This window comes from Vidua macroura, chromosome 4 (genome assembly GCF_024509145.1).
Source record: "Vidua macroura isolate BioBank_ID:100142 chromosome 4, ASM2450914v1, whole genome shotgun sequence".
NCBI classification, from domain to species: domain Eukaryota; kingdom Metazoa; phylum Chordata; class Aves; order Passeriformes; family Viduidae; genus Vidua; species Vidua macroura.
The window spans coordinates 29,101,853-29,120,584 of record NC_071574.1 but is presented as its reverse complement, the minus strand read 5'-3'; the positions used below and the strand labels follow the sequence as shown (position 1 = coordinate 29,120,584).

Sequence of the window (18,732 nt, the reverse complement as noted above, 5' to 3'; positions counted from 1 at the left end):
CTTTTTAATTTTTTTTTTTTTTGGGCTGGCTTTCCTGAATGAGTAACAAAAAAAAAAAAAAAAAAAAAAAAAAAAAAAAAAATCAAACAGGACTGCTTTCTGCAATTTAGTTACAAAAAAAAAAAAAAAAAAAAGCCATTAACCTGTGGAAAAATATATGCTGTCAAATGGGGCCAGTGCATTTGAAGTCTTATAAAAGGATTATGCAATTAAGTGATAAGTAATCCACTGATAGATACATTTGGCACATGAACTAGTAAGAAATATACTTCAAAAATTCATAAAATAAGCTATAAAATCCTAATACATGTTTTGAAAACCCTGGGCTGTTGCATATGCATTCTGTAATGGTAATATTTTATTCTGTATAGTTTCAGATTTTCCATGACAGCACTACATTAATACATTTTAATTGTATGGTTACTAACTGTTGGATACCAATATTTCTGAAATTGGCACACAAGTAACAAAGAAAACAATGGTTTTAGAAGATAAAGCTCTTCAAAGCTTTTTTATCCCCCAATGTAATTCCTAGACACTAGAGAAAAAAAAAGACATTTTAGCATGAAAGGAGATTATTGTTTGCCCAATGAGTCTGTGTGGAGGAGCCTAATGCTGACAACAGTATTTACAAAATGATATACGGAAAGATCACCCTTTATTTTTTCCTGTGTAGAATATATTATTCCAGTAATACAGTTCTAGCCAAGATAAAGATTTGCTTTATTCTTAATCTCACTAGTATTAATTTATTTTACAGTACCTTAAGAGTACTCTCGGCATTTTAGATCTCCTTTAATAAGACCTACACCTCGCCAGATGCTGCTCCTAAATAAATGCTGATTTATGTCAACAACACACAAACCAAAGGGCAGCCAGCTGAGAGGACAGGACAACAAGAGCAGTCTCAAATGGAGTGAAAAGATTAGACTTCAGATACAAAAGGAGATATGAGAAAGGACATGAATTAAATGGTAAGGCTATACAATGAGAACTCTTGTCTAGCATGAATGGCTTTAAAAGCAGATACATAATGCAGCTAATATGTTGCAGGTATCAAGATTGGATCTTAAATGCAGGTTGATGCATGAGTAACTAACCTGATTTTAGTCAGGCCAATATAAAAAAAAAAAAAGACTCAACAAACAAATAATAACAAAAAAAAAAAACCCAACCCCCCCCCCCCAAAAAAAAAAAAAAAGGCACACCAAATTTCAGAGGGAAACAAAAACAGATCTCATCCTAGACAGAGTCAGGACAAGCTTTCAGACAGAAGGGCTTCAGACTTAGGGCTGCAATAGGTCAGAACTGATGAACAGACCACCTGGTTTGTTCCTTCAGAAGAGACAAACTCAACTTGCTCAGAGTAGCAGAGATAGTCTGACCTGCTGTCAGAAACGTCCTGTGACAGAAATCCCACACCTGCCCCACATACTAACCATTAGAAGTCACATTCCCTCAAATTTAACCGGAACCAGTTTAGATAAAACAAATTCTGCTTCTCTTGTCCTACCCATTGCAAGTCTGGATGAAAGCTTTTTCCCTTCCTCTCTGGTGGCTGTGGGGCAGTCCAAGACTCTGCTACACCCAACTCCATCAGCCTTCTCACACAAGATGCAATTCCCCATTGCAAAGCTGATCGCTTTAGATTTGGATTTGTATAATAAAGCTTTGTGAAACAAATGTAGCTCTGTGAGTACCACCAACTCAGCAGGGAAATCCACCAATTTGGACAGCAGTCTGCTGGCCAAATTTACCTCTCATGGCAGTGCCCCACTCCCACTGAACTCCAGCATCTTATTCTCACCCTGGGGCTTTCAGAGTTGGGAACATGAAGTCAGCTCTGTTTTAAAACACAGTTTAGTTAAATACCACAAGGGCCTCATAGAATTGCATTATTAACTTCTGGTATCTTCCCCAACCCAAATCTTAAGCTCTTTTATTTGAGTTATACTACACAAAACAAGCATGCATGACTCTGGCCCACTAAGCATGCAGCACAACCAAAAGAAGACACATCATCATGGCCCCAGGGGTTGAGTAAAAATGACCATGGACATGAAGTACCAGAAGGAGAGTCACAGAGGACAGATATATATTTTTATACATATACATAGATATATATACATAGATAGATAGATAGATAGATAGATAGATAGATAGATAGATAGATAGATACTGCATATTACTTTAATAATTCCCAGCGGGGAAAAAACACCCCATATGTTTCAACTCTTGAGCTCAACATCATCTTACACATGGTTCATGTAAAATTCCTTATTTCAGCATATAACAGAAAACATTAAGTACTACTGCTTGGCTTTGGATTACACAGTTTACTTCAAACCCTTAGACATGCAGTATTGTTTCTTACTAAACCGTGCATGCACAGAAATGTGTACATATAAACAAAGCAGCCAAATTGCAGGCTTTTGGGGTGCCAGTAACATTTTCTCAGCTACTTGGTATTACTTATTTCCATCATGCTTCCTGCTAACATTTAAATTGCATTCTTGCATGTTAGCATATGTGTTGGTTTTGGCTGGGATAGAGTTAATTTCCTTCACAGTAGCTGGTATGGATTATGCTTTGGATTTGTGCTGGAAAGAGTGTTGATAAAGACGGATGTTTTCCTTACTGAGGTTACATAGAGTCAAGGCCTTTTAAGGCTCCCACCCCACCCTACCAGCAAGAAGGCTGAGAGTGCACAAGGAGCTAGGAGGGGACACAGGTGGGACATCTGATCCCAGGTGACCCAAGGGATATTCCACACCATATGGAGCATATAGAGCTGGGGAGAAGAAGGAAGGGAGGGACATTCGGAGTGATGACGTTTGAGTTCCCAAGTCACAGTTTGTGTGATGGAGCCCTGCTTTCCTGGAGATGACTGAACACCTGCTGGCCCTTGGGAAGTGGACAAGGAAATCCTTGTTTTGCTTTGCTTGTGCACGTGGCTTTTGCTTTACTGATTAAACTGCCTTTATCTCAGCCCATGAGTTTTCCCACTTTTACCCTTCTGATTCTCTCCCCCATCCCACTGGGGAGAGGGGCAGGAGCAAAGCAGCTGTGTGGGGCTTAGCTGCTGGCTGGGGTTAAACCACAGAGCAGATCCCTCTGAATTCCTTTTCTACACTGGTCACAGAGGAGCAGCAGCATTTGCAGGAAAAAAACCCCACAGGCTGCCAAAAGTACTGCCCTGAAAATGCCAATTACAATCATAACTACATGACACAGCTCAATGGTGCCAAGAATCCTCCTTCTCCTTTCACTACCCTCCATCCCTCCCCCTTTATTTTATTTCTATCCCTGAGGGCAAGCAAAGCCTCCAATCCAGGATTCCTGTGTTAAATCTCTATCTGAACTAGGACTGATAGAGAGCAACAGAATCTATTCCCAAATTATGCTGAGTAATTTAAAACTGCTGTTATTTTTAACTTTAAAGAGGCACCCTAGCATACGTGTCCTCAAAAAAATAAGCCAGAAATGCTGGTTGGGAAAAAAAAAAAACAAAAAAACCAACAAACAAACAAAAAAAAACAAATAAAAAAAAACCCCACCCCAAACCAACGAAACAAAAAATCAACACCACCAATATTCTACATAAATTAGAAACAACTTGTAGAATCAGTCTAGCTCAATTTACTCAACTTTCAATATTTGGCCTTACTAACCCCCCCAAGGAGGGGCAATTGTTTCCTTCTTGCTGTCCACATGCAAGAAATCATCTAGCTCCCTCACAACTCCTTATTCATTGCAGAAAATTAACATCTCCTCAGAAGCAGGTTCTTCACTACATGTTTATTTTCCAGTTTGAGCCTAAAGAAGAAAAAAGCCATCACATGGAGCTGTGCAATGAGCCACAGCACAGAACCAATACCCCAAGGACCACAGAGACTTTTCTGTTCTGTGCTACGGGAAGTTCAGGGAAATCAATGTGAGGTGGAGGAGATGGAAGAGAACCCTTTATGCAAAAGCAAAGCAGGTGTGCAGCACTCTGATTTGGACAGAAAAAAGAGTACTTCTAATCTGTAAATAAAGAGGTTTTAAAGTAACAGTGAAAGGAAGGAGGGTCAAACAAGTAAATCAGCCCTGTAAGAGCCACCGGAACAAAAATTAGACATAATTGCTGAATAAATCAAACTAGCTAAAAAAAGATTTTATTTTAATCAGCAACTTTGTTTTCACTTGGCCAGACCAAGTAAAACTGCACAGCATGGGTTTGCAGGGTGCTCAGTAGCTCCTGCTATGGCTTTGCAGCAAGCTGAAATGCATGACACAGCCTCCTGCCAAATCAAGGGAGGAAGAGGATGCAATGCAGCCTACAAACACTGCCTGACTTCACCTGACTATTTCTGTCACAGCACTTACTCTTGTTCCTACCACGGCGAGATTCCGTATGATAAAAACGTATGTTTAGCACAGAGAAGTACAGGCACTTCCTGCAGGTCAGAGCTGTCCAGTGTCTCAGCCATGTACAATGCACACACAAACCTCTGATGTGCCCACTTTGGGCAATCCTGAGCACTGCCCCAGCAATCAGCCCAGAGGCAAAAGGTTTTGCAGACCTGCTGTAGAAGCCTTTCATAGAAAACCTGACTGGTTTTGTTCATGTGCTTGGAGGGCTTCCTACTGCACAAGAGGGACCAGACTTTCCTGATACAGCCTCTGATAATTACAATAACCTCCTTCAAGTTAAAACAAACTTACAGGAGCTGCAAAAAAAAAAAAAAAGTCAAAATTTTCCCTTTGGCATATAATAACAGGATCAAGTCCTAACTTGAGTACAGAAAGGACAGCATTTTCCATGCTGACCATACTCTTTTGTCAGGGAGAGAGTCCCTTTTCTGAGCTCCATGGCCATAGGGACCTCACAGGAACTTTGCTCATGCTTTAACAGATAAAATGCAGGTTTAAGAGCTGACTGCACAACTGCTGCAAGCTGCTGAACCCACACAGGGCAGCCAGGAAGCCACACTACTGCAATTTACTTAGCCTTCAGGGAAAAGAAGCAGAAATAAGAAAGCCCTTTCTCCTGGTCAATAGCTGGTTCTTCACACCAGGAGGCATTCTTTCAAAGCCCAACTTGGCCATAGCATATTTCAGTCATCGCATTCCCATGCATCCCTCAGTACTCCATATGAAGGAAGAGGGGGATTTTTCCTTACCTTCTACGTGCATGGGGAATATGAAGGCCAACCAGGCTGCAAGGATAATGGCCACCACCCAAACCAGTACCAAATAAGTGCCTCGCCATACACAGCGCTTCAGAGGACAGCCCTGACTGAAGTGCTCGTCTCCCTTCCCATAAAACGCACTTCTCACAAGATGAGCCAGCATACACTGCTTAGCAGTGGATCAAGGTCTGATCTTGTGGGGACTTAAGCTGCTACAGCACTTCTTCATTTGAGATGACGAGCACAAAACAGGCCTACCTTTATTCCTGATCTGTTTCCAGGCTGGAGAGTCTGGAAAGCAGACTTCCAAGCCTCCTTCCCATACAATGCTGCTTTCATTTCCCATGTTAGATCACCTTTTCCCATTGTGTTCAGCAAAAATGAGGTGAACAAGAGACTAAACAAGGGCAACTGGACCTTTCTGGAGCATGAAATGTTTTAAATATTCAATATACGAAAATTAACACGGCACACAGCTGTAACAGAAGTTTAGACTATGATATCTATAAAGGATCTGCCAAAAGCAAGTTCATTTGGCTTGCCTGGTCCTCTTATCCCAATTTCTTGGTAGGGGCTTTTTGTGGGATTTTGTTTGTTTTACATGTGGAAATCTGTTTTCAAAACCTACCAGCTCGAGCCTTTGTGATATGAAGATAATTTCTCCCAAGCACTCCCATACAATGCCAAAGACTAAACACTTGCTTTCTTTAACTGTGCCTCACTACAGTCTCCTACTTCTAGTACTTATGATTCTAAGAAAAGTATTTAAGTTCCATTAAGATTATAATAAACATCAAGTGGAGAAGCAGCAACACTGGAAGAGAACCAATGTATCTTCAGCTGGAACTGCACCACCATTGAGAAGTGACTGCACTCCACAGGATATTGTTCACAGCAACAGTAAAACACCATGCATCAAAAAGCTTACTCCAGAACATGGTTTGTATCTACACACTCTGGCATTGTGAAGTGTGACACATCCTCACATTCTTGCTACTTTCCTTCATGGGGGACTGTGCAGACAGATACAGGGACCTTGAAAATTTTCCCAGGGAGAACATCCTGAGATAACAAATTCATATGAGAGAGCCCCAAAACACAGGAGAATCCCTATATTGGATGCTAATTAAAGCTCCCTCCTTTTCCAAATTCAAATCCTGATGCAAGACTAACGTTAAATACTTATATTAGGTAGATCCTGTAAAAACAATTAAGCAAAGAGTGTGTAACTGCAGCGTAGCTGATTGCAGAGCATATATAGCAGTTAGAGAAGTAACTCTGGGAAGACCTTTTTTAGTGTTCATAAAATACTGCAAATATATTAGTCAAAAAAAAAAAAGACAGTTGGACAAACCTGGATTTTTATAATGTCCCATGAAAACAAAGAAGATTAAGATGAGATTTCTGGAAATTTGAAAACCAACTGCTTAATTCACTTTTAAACACAAAGCAGAAGTTAATTAAGGTAAAAAAAAAAAATCTCCCTATTGAATCAGTAACCTTTAATTTAGCATTCCTGTGTGTACTTCGATGTGCTCTTTGGAAACTGAGCTTGTAAATATAGAAATGTTTCCCTAAATAATGAAAAGATACAACTGTGGCTTATGTATAGGATAGCTAGCTTTTGATTCACTCATCTATACATACAGACTCAGAAGTATTCTGAACTTTTCAGTCCTGTTTTTTACTGATATTCTTTTAGGGACATTGGGATATACCAGAATTGGGCTTTATATCATAGGAAAAACATCAGAAGATGTTCAGAAAGTTAAAAAACAAATAAAACCATCCTTTAAGAACTGGATATTGGGATCTTTATGGTGCACCATGGCACCAAAATATTGCTCTGCCAGCATATCTGGCACCGGCCATTCTGATGCCCACACAAGCAAGCAGAGTAAGTTTTATTCTCAGCTTTAAATCAATAGATTAAAAAAAAAAGGTTATAGACTAACCCTAACAGGATTAGATCTTGAAATGAATTGAAAATAAAATCAGATCCCTGTGTAGCTTTCACATCCCTGCTGTAATCAGCGCCTGCAAACACACAGCTTGTCCAAGTGAGGCTGCAATTTCCACAACCTTTCATCCACACAGAATATACGGAACCCAGACTTTCATTTACTGTCTAATATATATTTTTTAAAAGGTTGGCCGAATTTTATATAAATACCATCTATATAACAATCCAACTGGAGTCCAAGACAATTATGCAGTCTGTTTCATCTGGTGACTAAAACTCTGGAGTAACACATTCCTGAGACTTGCTCTGTTGGAGGGCTCAGTCATGCAGCATTTCTAACTTAGGATGCTTTCTCACCTCACACAGCGCTCATGGCTTTCAGGAAGTGACAGGAATACCCAGCATGGTGCAGAAATCAACCTTTCAAGACTGCACCAAATCTCTGTCACAGCACAGCATTGCGGATGCCCCAAACCAAAGACCAAAAGTCATAGCCAAGACTGCTCGTGTGATGCAGTCAGGTCAAGCATATACACTCAGGGGTACTAATGCATCTAAACTCCACCATTCACTTCAAGTATAAAATTAGGAGGCCAGGTTCTTTCAGCTACAGAATCACAAGAATGGGTCAGGTTGGAAAGGACCACATCTTGTCACACCTCCCTGCTCAAGCAGAGCCACCCCAAAGCACATGGCACAGGATTGTGTTCAGAGGGTTCTTGAGTATCTTCAGTGAGGGAGACTCCACCTCCTCTCTGGGCAACCTGTTACCCACACAATAACCCATGATCACCCACACAATAACCAAGTTCTTCCTCATGTTCATGTGAAGCTTCCTGTGCATTAGTTTCTGCCCTTTGTCTCTTGTTCTATTGCTTGGCACCACTGAGCGGAGCCTGGCTCCATCCTCTTGGCACCCTCCCTTCACTCACAGACATTGTTGTTTCAGTTGCCTCTTCTTGAGGCTGAACAGTTCTTAATATAGGTAATGGTAAGGGACAGAGGCTCTTCAAGGTGCTTAGAATGCAGCTCCTGTTTCGGTGTTATCAGGTCCCAGAACTTTACCATGAATCTGAGATGTATTTGTGAATAGCCTTGTTCATTTAAAGCTAACAGTCATTTTCCAGATCTTGCTTTTCAGAAGTTAACTTCCAAAAAATCATTTTCCACGTTTACCGCAAAGGCTCAAGAAAAAAACCCAAGAATTTATAATTTAAGAGAAATTTAAATAACCTCATGGATTTTCTTGGTGAGGGGGGAGGAGTGAGGAGGCTGACTCATGATTATTTTTTTAATACTTGTGGCTGGTTCTGCTGCATAAATAAATCAATCCCCTAGCCACACAGCTCCATTTCTTCAGTCACAGCTTGTTGTTTTATTTTTTTCTCTTCATTGCCGACAAATCACTCTAGAGGGTTTTTAAACCCAGTAGTCTACTTTCCAAATGGAAACGATTAGTATAATCTGTGAGAGAGAAAGCAAACAACAGCAGAGACTTACCCCATTTTTTGGGTAGGCTATCCATCCTAGATCCCCCATTACTGTACGTGAGTCCAGCAAATTCACTGAAAATAAAAGAAAAAAACTGTTAAAGAAGATGGATGGATTACAAACTTCAGCAGATATTTGCAGGTATGGATGGCTCTGGTAAACAGATTGTTTATAATTAACCAAGGAAGTTGGATTTCTGTAAAGCAAAGTAACAATGCAGTAACCCCTCTAACAGTGAGCTCATACAATGAAAACAATTCTATCTATCCATTAGCTTATTCCTTTGAGATCTGCCACAGAAACCAAGTTGCAAATGCACTGAACTTTTCTGCAAAATCCAGATCCTTCACATTCTTAGGACCTTGACCTTCTGGGGGGAATAAATACATCATGCACACTGTGTGTTTACGTGTATACGTAAGACATACAGTATATGGGTAAAAATATACACTCACAAATATCTATGCATGCTTATACACACATTTCTTCTAAGGTGGCATGCATTTTTTGGCATAATCAGGCCCTTAGGAGAGAAATGAAACAAGAATTTAATTTTTGAAGTGTTATATGTGCAAGTATTAATCTCATCAGCAATCTATAATTTCCTTCCTCTTCCGCATTTTTCTCCAAGTCTTTGACATCTTCACTATAAGCTGTGCAAGGGATCTTTTTTTCTTCTACACACAAAAATTCATGAATAGTTTTAAGTCACACAAGCAACCAACAATTTACATTAAACATAAAAAAACCCCCACCCTATTCCCAAGTTTGTAACATTTTTTTTCTCTCTTTTTACCTGAAACACTGCGTAAAAACTGAAAAATTACTAAATCCACACGAACTTAACTCAACTAAGAAAAACAGTAGCAGCTTCTGGTGCTGAGCTTTTACCTCCGCACCCAGGGCTCTAAATCTCCTAGGCAGAAGATTTTTTCTGAATCATCAATTGTCATCCAAATTCTCAATTAAGGAGCAAATTTGTCTATCTTAATAGCACACTTCATCAGATTACATCACTCCTCTCAGTATATTTGTCTGCATAAGACCTCACTTTTTTGTACTCATGTCCTGCCTGAAAAGGAAGTGACTCCCCTGGGTCTTCAATTCCTGACCTCCACCCTGTCTGCTCGTTAAAAATCTCACTGAAGTTTTGGTAATTGGACTTTCAAGACTATCTAGCACATGATTATCTAGACCAAGAACAAGCCTGAAATGGGTGCTGAGGTTTTGTGCTCTTTCCTTTAGAATTGCAACGATGTAGGTACTTAAAGATTGTAACAGAAATAAAAAAAACCAAAAAAAAAACAAACAGGTTGTATGCAGAAATTTGAAGAAGGCATGTATCATAACTAACCCCCAGGGTTACACCATTTACGGACGCATAGTAAGAAAATCCAGAAGTACTACACTGCAAAGCTTGCTCCTTTAAAATATTAAGGAATATTTAAAAACAAATGAAGGCTAAGCCACTGATTTAGTCTGGAAAAAAAAACAAAGTTCTCTAAATCAGTTTGGTCTTTATCACTGTAGTGCACTGAAGGCTGCCTGCTGTAGTCCCTTGTACACAAAACCAGGTCAAAACACAAAAAATACAACACAGTTCTCAGATTGGGCAAACACTTATCTTAAAAGTGATTTGTCTATCCAGATATTTTCACAATGCATGCAAGTATTAATGCAGGACACTGTCACAAGGCAGACATGTTTTGCCTGGTCAAGTATATTTTTGCTATGTTGAGCAAAAAACACATTTGGTGGCTCAGGGTTTTCATTTCTGGATTGCTTTCTCCTGCCAAAAGCAGAAACAGTTGGAAGCTGTCAATGCTACCAAACTGCAGGACATGTGGTGGAAGCAATACTCAGAGACTACACTGGACTATATTCACTGTAAGTAAACATACAATCAGGTGGCTTTCCACTCCAGAGTCCATGCAAAATAAAAGTACTGCTATCACCTACCACTAGATCACCCAGTTATGCCCAGTCTTTCCCCTTATGAAGTCCAGGTAAAATGGTCATTAATTTCTCCTGTTTCAGCTGAAGCCAAGCACTACCATCCAAGTGCTCCTGAACTACACTGTATTTTCTTGGGATAAAAAGAATGACTCCAAAATATTCTTCAAAATAAGACACACATAAATAACATGTCCCGCATTATAACTGTATACTATTTTAAAAAGCAAGAGACAGCAGTGAAGTTACTAAAATGGCAGGTTTACTCAAATTCCTTCTATTACAATCACTGTAATTAAACTGTGCAGAACAGTATATTCCTGTCGTTAAGTTGCAATGGATGCAAAACAAGTATTGATCTACATTGTACAACTTAATTAAAAGTTGTCCTGGAGATGCTACTAATGAATGTAATTAGATGCTGTGTTTGATGTCACAAGCTTCTTCATGACATGCTAATTAAGGAAAAAGCAGCAAAAGTGCTTTATTCGAACATCAGATCATAAAAAGAACATGATACAACTAAATATTGTATTATCTTTCTATCAATTACAATTTTTAAATTGCTGTTATTAACTTCCAATTCAAAATAATTTTCTGCATATGAAAAGATAATACAGCCCATTCAACTCTAAGTCAAGTCAGTAGCAGAGATGAATACTAAATCCCCAGCTAGAAAATACTCAATTCTTCTTGTATCTTCTTGCATTCTGCATAGAGCAAAATAAATAGGATAGAACACACCTTTTGACAGGCACTATGCAGTAACTCAAAACTCACGTGCCAGGAAGGCAAAATTGACAAGTGACTTGAAGCTGTCCCCGGGTCTGGGCTGCTGGGGAGACCAGAGGGGCTCCCAGCACAGCTCTGACAGCTCTGAGGGGCTGTAAGGCACAGCAGACACCGAGTGCCCCATAAAGCACCTGCTCAGGGTTGATTCCACAATGTAGCAACTGAAGCACTGCACTGCATCGATCTGCTCTGGTGAATATATTTAGCCAGTAACCTAAACCACCTCCAAGAACAGAGATATTTTGCTTTGAGAAGCCCTAAAATTCTAGTATATAAACACAAATTATCACTTGCTCCATCGAGATACAAGGTGTCTGCATCTTCCCCATCAGCACCCTCCCCTCAGTCACTTCCAGTATGTCTGTCCTTCACTTGCATCATTTGCAGGTCACTACCCCACCCCAATGCAGCCTCAAAACAGGGCCCCAGCATCCCCCACTCCAAGGGAGGGGTGTCTCCTCCAACAGCTCAGGTGCAGAAGTTCCCCGTGGCAGTGGTGCTACACATACTTTGGGGATGCTCTCTGAGGCAGCCTTCCTGTCCTGCACCGCCACAGAGGTCACTGGAACACACACTGGTCCCACTACATGAACCCAGACAGGCTCAGCATCACCTCTCTTCCCACCAGCTTCCAGCCTGGAAGGAACATTATTTTTGCTGAAATTATTTTTATCAAAAAGAAATGCTACTTGGCCAGGCTGGGGAAGAATCAGTGAGCAAGCAGCGGGTAAAACAGACACCTGGAACAGAGGAACACAGGAACAGAACCAGTTCTTCTCTATTCAACCCATGATTACTGTCAGCATGTATTGGGCTGTGGCTGTTTAATAACCAAGTAATCCAAATACTCAGGAACACCACCAGCTACGTGTCAAAAGGTCTAGCGCCAGCAGCTCCTGTGTAGCTGGTGACTCCTGGACTTGCCCCAGCACTGCCTACTCCACAGGCATAACCCAGAGCTATACTCAGGAGCATTTTGGATACTGCAGAGCTAACCACGTTGAAAAAAAATCTCTTCAGAAATTACTAGCAATTCTGCTTGGCTCATAATCTTAAAAGGCTCCAAAATAACAGAACTCATTTATTCCCACTTCATTTCTTGTCAGCACCAGCTAGCTCTACCTCAACAAAAAAGCAAGAAACCTCAGACCCTGTAAGCACACATTTAGCACCTGTATCTTTGCCAGCAAACTTGGAAGATAATATATATTATTTTTTTGCTCATCTCCACCATCAGAGCATCCATCCCACAAGCCCTAATTATTTCTAATGCTCAGTCAAGGGGAACACAAAACCACACAGATCTATATCATCATTAACTTCCATGCCTTCAGGGTAGGATAAATGATGATTAAGTCTAAAGTCATACCACAGCCCCCCTTTTTTTTTTTAACACAGAATAATAGCCTGGAGAGTTTGCATACGCTCTTGTTCTCAGACAGGCTGGTTACTACAGGTGAACAATCGAGTTAGAGTAAAAACAAACGTGATCTAAACCTTTGCCCTGAACTCTAGCTGGTGAATTAATAGTGGTTTTTCACTTGGGAATCTCTGTCAGGGAGCCTGGATATAGCTTTTTACTCAAATGTCCTTGTCATGGTCATACAACTGGCATTTAGCAGCTTAACCATGGCTACACAGGGACCATGGCTGGGAGGAAGCACATGTAATTGAACACTGACCTAAACCACACTCCCCAGCACAGCAGAGCTCCCCACCTGGACAGCCACCTAAAAACATGTGGCAGCAGTAGCTTGCCCATGAGAAAGCAGGACAGGCCTGTCGTGATGGTACAATGCCTGAAGTAGAAGCCACCAATTCATGGATTGTTTTGATTACACCACTGAAGCGAGATGGCTCCTCTGGCTCTGGGCTGGAGCAGGATCATCTGGAGCAGCTTTTTTTTCTTCACTCCAATTTCAAGTGGGAAAAAATTGCCAAGCTAAAAATCAAAAATGCCTCACCAACAGTCTAGAACACTGAGTATTTCTGATCCTACCAGCTACACATCCTCCTGCCATTTCAGTATCTATAGATCTTCCAGGAAATCCTTCACTGCATACACTAGGGCAAAGTCTCTGTAGGCATACAAAAACTGAACTCTTCAGAGTTGCCATGGTCTTTGAGCTAATTCCCAATACATCATACACTAGAATAATCCTGCTCTTCAGTAGCACCATTTGTAAGCTAAGGTTTCCCACAGGGCATCCTCTACCAAAGTATACCCTAACTAAGAGCTCTAGAATAGGCAAAATGGTCAGGATAGCAAAAGCTGATGGAATTTATATCATGATAAATCCATATGTAAAGCCAAAATAATCTCTTTTTATTTTATCTCACTGAAATACACCTAAAACAGGAGGGAAAGAAAATCTTCTTTAACCCTAAAAACCACCTTCTATCACAAAACAAACAGGAGTAAAGAAAACTTCCTTAAAGCCTGCAAAAATATTTCAAGACATTACATGATTTCCAAAGAAGTACCTTTCTAAACAACTAACACTAACTAAACTTAAATAAAAGTTAACATTTAAATAAAAATATTTTAACAACTAGTCTTTAGTAAAATTGTTACAAATCGAACAGGAATCTGAACATTATTTTTGGTAAGCCTGAAGCTGAAGTCTGTTGTGAAAGAAGGTCATGTTCCTACATCCTCCTCCAGGCTCCTGGCCCCCTTTGCAGACATGCTGCAGGACACAATGTAGCTCCAACCTTTTTGTGGGTGGTCAAAGCAGCCCCAGCTCTGACCCAACACTCACAGCTCGTGGGAAACATTTACAGAAACCTCTTACAGGAACAGTCAAAGACAATTAAGCACGAGGTGAAATGCTCTCCTGGATGGGGGTCAAGGTGCAGGACAAGATGTGACAGCAGCGCTTTGCACTTCATCAGGTCTCCTGAATAGCATCACAGACTTTCCACCAAGCTTCATGCCTTTACTCCCCTCTACCCAAAGGAGGGGGCACAGCTGCCAACATCATCATTAACAGAGCTGTTTTCTCCTTACAATGCATACACCCCCATCCTTCCTCCAGTACTTCCAGAGGTCACAGCACTACCAAGACACATGGAGAGCAGAGGAATCTTCATCATCATCATCATGAGTCAAAGTTTTTCTGCTTCATAAATCTGCACTGATTTTATTGCAGTTCATTGCTGCAGTTCATTCATTTTCCAACAGTTTTCCCTGTTGTGCCAAGTGTTTCTCTAAAAAGTATATATCCACTGTACTCCAAGAAGTGACAGTCAAAAATTACCCAAGAAAGCAAAAACAAATGAAAAATCTAACTCTCGAAAGAAATCAAGGTCATCAGGGAGTAGATGCCTTGAATTAATTAGCTACACTGAGTAGGGATAAAACACACAGAGGCAAGAACCTCTGAAATATTTCCATCAGTGGAAACAAGCTACATCAGAGTGCAAGCTCTAGCAGAACCTATTATTTATAGCCCACTGGAGGAGGAAAGTATACACTACTTAATGAACTTGCAAACTAATATTAACTGCAGATTTATATTTTATTATGTTGGCTTCGTTCTGATCCAAGTTACCATGATTCCCTTCTATAGCAGGAGCCAAAATGCTTGAATCTGCATCACAGATTCATAGGTTTTTAAGGCCAGATGGACAATTGCAATCATAACATCAACTAGAGAATTTAATCCAGTAATTTCTGCATTACATCTGTAATTTGCTTGAACACACTGTTTACAAGGGAATGATATTGCCCTTTGACAAAGTTCTTCAGGTTGGCTGCATTTTTCCCCATGTGCATAGAACCAGGGAGAGAGACCCAAAGTTCACTCTGATAGCCAGATCCACTAAAACAACCAGAAAACTGCCAATTTTTTCCTTTCAAAAATTTCCAGTCAAAACAAGAGGCAGTCATTTGTTCTTCCCACCATACACTACTTAAAGGAAGAAAGTGGTTGGATTAGCCTGACACCAAAGTGCCTGGAACTTAAAAACTCCAGTAATGGTTTGCTTTTCTTTAATGGTAAACACTCCTATTCCCACCAAAATCACCATTTAACTGAAAAAGGTTTATTCACTGTGAAGAAAGCCAGGAAAATGCTTCCATTCTCCCTCATAAAATTCACTGGAAACAACACTGTACCAACACAACAGCAGATTTCTGAGCTGGCTGCAGCATCAGTTTTTTGGGTATCCATCTGGGCAAGTATCACTTTACCACTAAGAAAGAAAAAGAAGCTTCCACTGAATGCAACATGCAACCAGCACCTGCAACTTGACAACCAGCCTGCATGGAGAAACAAAACACCAGTGCTGTTCTGCAGATCAGGGCCTCCAACCACTGTCAAAGCATCTGCAAGCCACCGAAGGAGGCAGTTTCTTCAAGACCCTGCTTAAAGCTAGCACCTTATCAAGCACACACACAGTCAAGCCCAATACTAGTACCCCAACACTTTCTCAGTGCAATCAAAACACCTGCTAGCAGGGCTGAGATGAAATCTCATCTTCTTCCCTAAATTAACAAGTAAAAGCAATACAGTCTCTATGGTCTCTGTTCCTAAAAGGTGTCCTAAAAGACATTGAGATCAATTTTTGTTATGCATGTAACTAAACTGAAGAAATTTGGCACAGGTACATGCAAACCTGGCAAGGCTGTCAGTTTTCACCACCTGAGTGGTGAAGGAGGACTTGAAAGACCTCACTGTCCACTACCAATAAAGCCTTCCTGTTAAAAATAATGACTACCCTGCTGCCACTGAATTCATTCAAGTAGAAAATAAAAGGAACTGACATAATGCTTAGCAAGCATTTGGGAGAAAAAAAAATGTTTAAAATGATCTATTGGCTCTACAGGGGGGTTGACAGTTTATCCCTTCTATTTCTGTTGATGGAGAAGGTGCAGGTTGCTAGTGGGAACAGCACATGGTCAACACATTTTAGTAAGAAATTGCTTTTGAGTATTAGTAAAGCAATGATGGATTAACCAAAATGACTGGGTTTTTTTTAGAAATTATGTTACAAAAGCAAGTATGCAGGTAATTTCCCCAAGTAGTTTGACTGTTCTGGGACATGAAAAATAGTTTAAGAAGTAATACAAGTCCACTCAGAAGCATCAAGAAATGCTCATTACTGATGCTGAATATTTATTTTTCTCTCAGGTGTTCCTCTATTCCCTCTGGGAATTAGAAAGTTCAGACTGGCTGTTCTGATCTCTTTCTAACATGAAGTGATCCAGGTTAGAGAACCCTGTAGTTAACACCTTGGCAAAACACTTCAATACTGCCCCCTGCACCAAAATGGCACAAAAGCCTGCAAGCCCAGGGTTCTAGCCTCTCTCCTACAGGTTCAGGACCTACTACACAGCCACCTAAACCTAGGAGCTCTCAGTTTCTGAGGGTAGTGTTTGTTGTCCATGCACATCTTCAAGGCACAGTTTGCTGAATCGATGCTCAGGAGCTTGCCAATGGGAAGACAAGGGGCAGGAATCTCCTTTGTCCTCAGGGATGCCAGATGAGCTCACAGGGGTACTCCCAGATCTGTTGTCATAGCATCACCTTCACCAGGAGGCATCACTCATCCTTCCAGCCAGTGGTCACCTGAGCAGCTCTACTTGGTCAGAGAGCTCCTAACACACCTGCTGCAAAACTCAAACGCCAAGGAAGAGGGAGAGATAAGGAGTGTGTTTTCCCACTAATACCACTCCCAGTGAAACAGCACACGCTGAAATGTTCCCATGGCAATTATTCTGGCCCAAAGCATCTTCAGCCCTCTCTGCAAGGCAGAAGCAGGAAAGCTGTGCTCATACACACAGCCCAGGGCAGCTTGCAACTCCCAGCACCCTTTCCCAAAGCAGGCAATATGGTCTGCATCTCTGCAAACAGCCACCCACCCATCACCTACCATACCCAGGAGCAGCCAGGTGCTGTGAATCACAGAGCTTGCATCTCCTCCTGATTGTCTGCTCTGGACCAGCTTCCTTGCAGGAGACAGGGATAATTGCTTTCCACCTCCAAGAGGATAAGTGCATTAAACCTTGGGAGAGGTTCAGATAATGCACTGACCAAAGAGATAGCAAATACCAAAACTGAGACTGTAAGAGATATAATAGGTCAAAGAGACAACTCAAAGGGTAACAAATCCCTAGAGAGAACTAAGCTACTGAAGGCCAGCACTCAGGTTTGCCAATACAGCTGGCTGTGAAAGCAAGTGGGGCAGCAAATGCTTTCACCTGTCACCTCAATGTCCAGCTAGTCACAGAGCAGAACGAGGGGCAGGCACAATGTGAACATAAAGGACAATCCAGCTCTCCGTTCTGCCTGGGCCAAAAACCAGGCACATCTTAAGAATAAAAGATATTTTCAGAGGAAAAAAAGAATTCTCTACAAGCTTTTTAAATACACATAAATTTTTCTAGCAGAGATCAAAGAAACCCAAATTAGTGAAGAGAAAGTTAAAAAAAAATTGTTCATTCCAATGCAGTAATTAACACAGTATTTCTGCAACATTCTCTGAGTAAAGAAAAATACCTAGTTCAAGTCCATCTGGGTTGAAATGAGGTCTCATCTCTCAGCAGCACTTTTGGTCACTGAGAAAGGTGCATTTGTGACAGATTTCAATTATGTGTTTACATGTTTTACTATAAGAACAACGTTCTTTTTTAAACCTTTTTAATGGACAGCAGTAGGTTGAGTATCTACTGAAGAGCCAAGTACTTTTTCCTCCATAAAAGCAAGCACTTAACTAAGAAATTCAGTGCTTCTACAAAGTGACCAATCTGTGTGTGTTTGGGTTTCCTCTCATTTCACCCTTATTCCATATACAGACTTCAATTTATTCCTGAAGAGGAAGCGAGAATCTTTTTTTAAATTGCAAAAAAAGTTTGTTTTCTTTTTATTTTGGGGCAGGGCTTAATATCCCTGACATCCCTGAGCAACCCCTAAAGCTCATCTCTACTCAAGTATATGCATACTTTCACACTTAGAGGAATGGGCCACTAGAAATTTAGCTCCAAGTCAGAAAGACTGGGGGATCTAACAGACCCAGATCTAGCAGACCCAGTCTGCTCAGACCCTGAAGTCAACATCACTAAGCTGTGTTAATTCAGCTGGACTTTCCCAGGTCAAGGGCTCTGAGCTTGCTCAGCACCAGGATTCCTGTAGAAGGAGCATGGAAATCCTTGGAACAATAAAGCATAAAACCAGCAAGAACAGAGTGCAGGGTACCACGTCATAAAATATAGCAGAAGTTGAAAAGGTGGGACAGTTTATGAAATCCTGCTCTTATCTCACCACCTCTGCCTCCTTCAAGCCTGCTTCAAAAAGCTTTGTATTTTTTAGTGCAAAAAATAAACATTTCACCATGGGCAAGATTTTCTTATTTAGC

At 40.8% G+C, this 18,732-nt stretch overlaps 1 protein-coding gene across 11 annotated transcripts in view; it reads right to left on the bottom strand.

The window, feature by feature from the left end:
* Nucleotides 1-18,732, bottom strand: part of EPHA5 (EPH receptor A5) — a 194,704-nt gene that overhangs the window by 171,093 nt on the left and 4,879 nt on the right. For 10 of the 11 annotated variants that reach the window (XM_053975281.1, XM_053975284.1, XM_053975287.1 and 7 more), the window contains exon 2: nucleotides 8,638-8,702. The exons of the other annotated variant lie outside the window; for it this stretch is intronic. In XM_053975281.1, coding sequence (XP_053831256.1) covers nucleotides 8,638-8,676 — 39 coding nt within the window. In that variant the 5' untranslated portion in view covers nucleotides 8,677-8,702. The remainder of the gene's footprint in view (nucleotides 1-8,637; nucleotides 8,703-18,732) is intronic. 11 annotated transcript variants of the gene reach the window in all.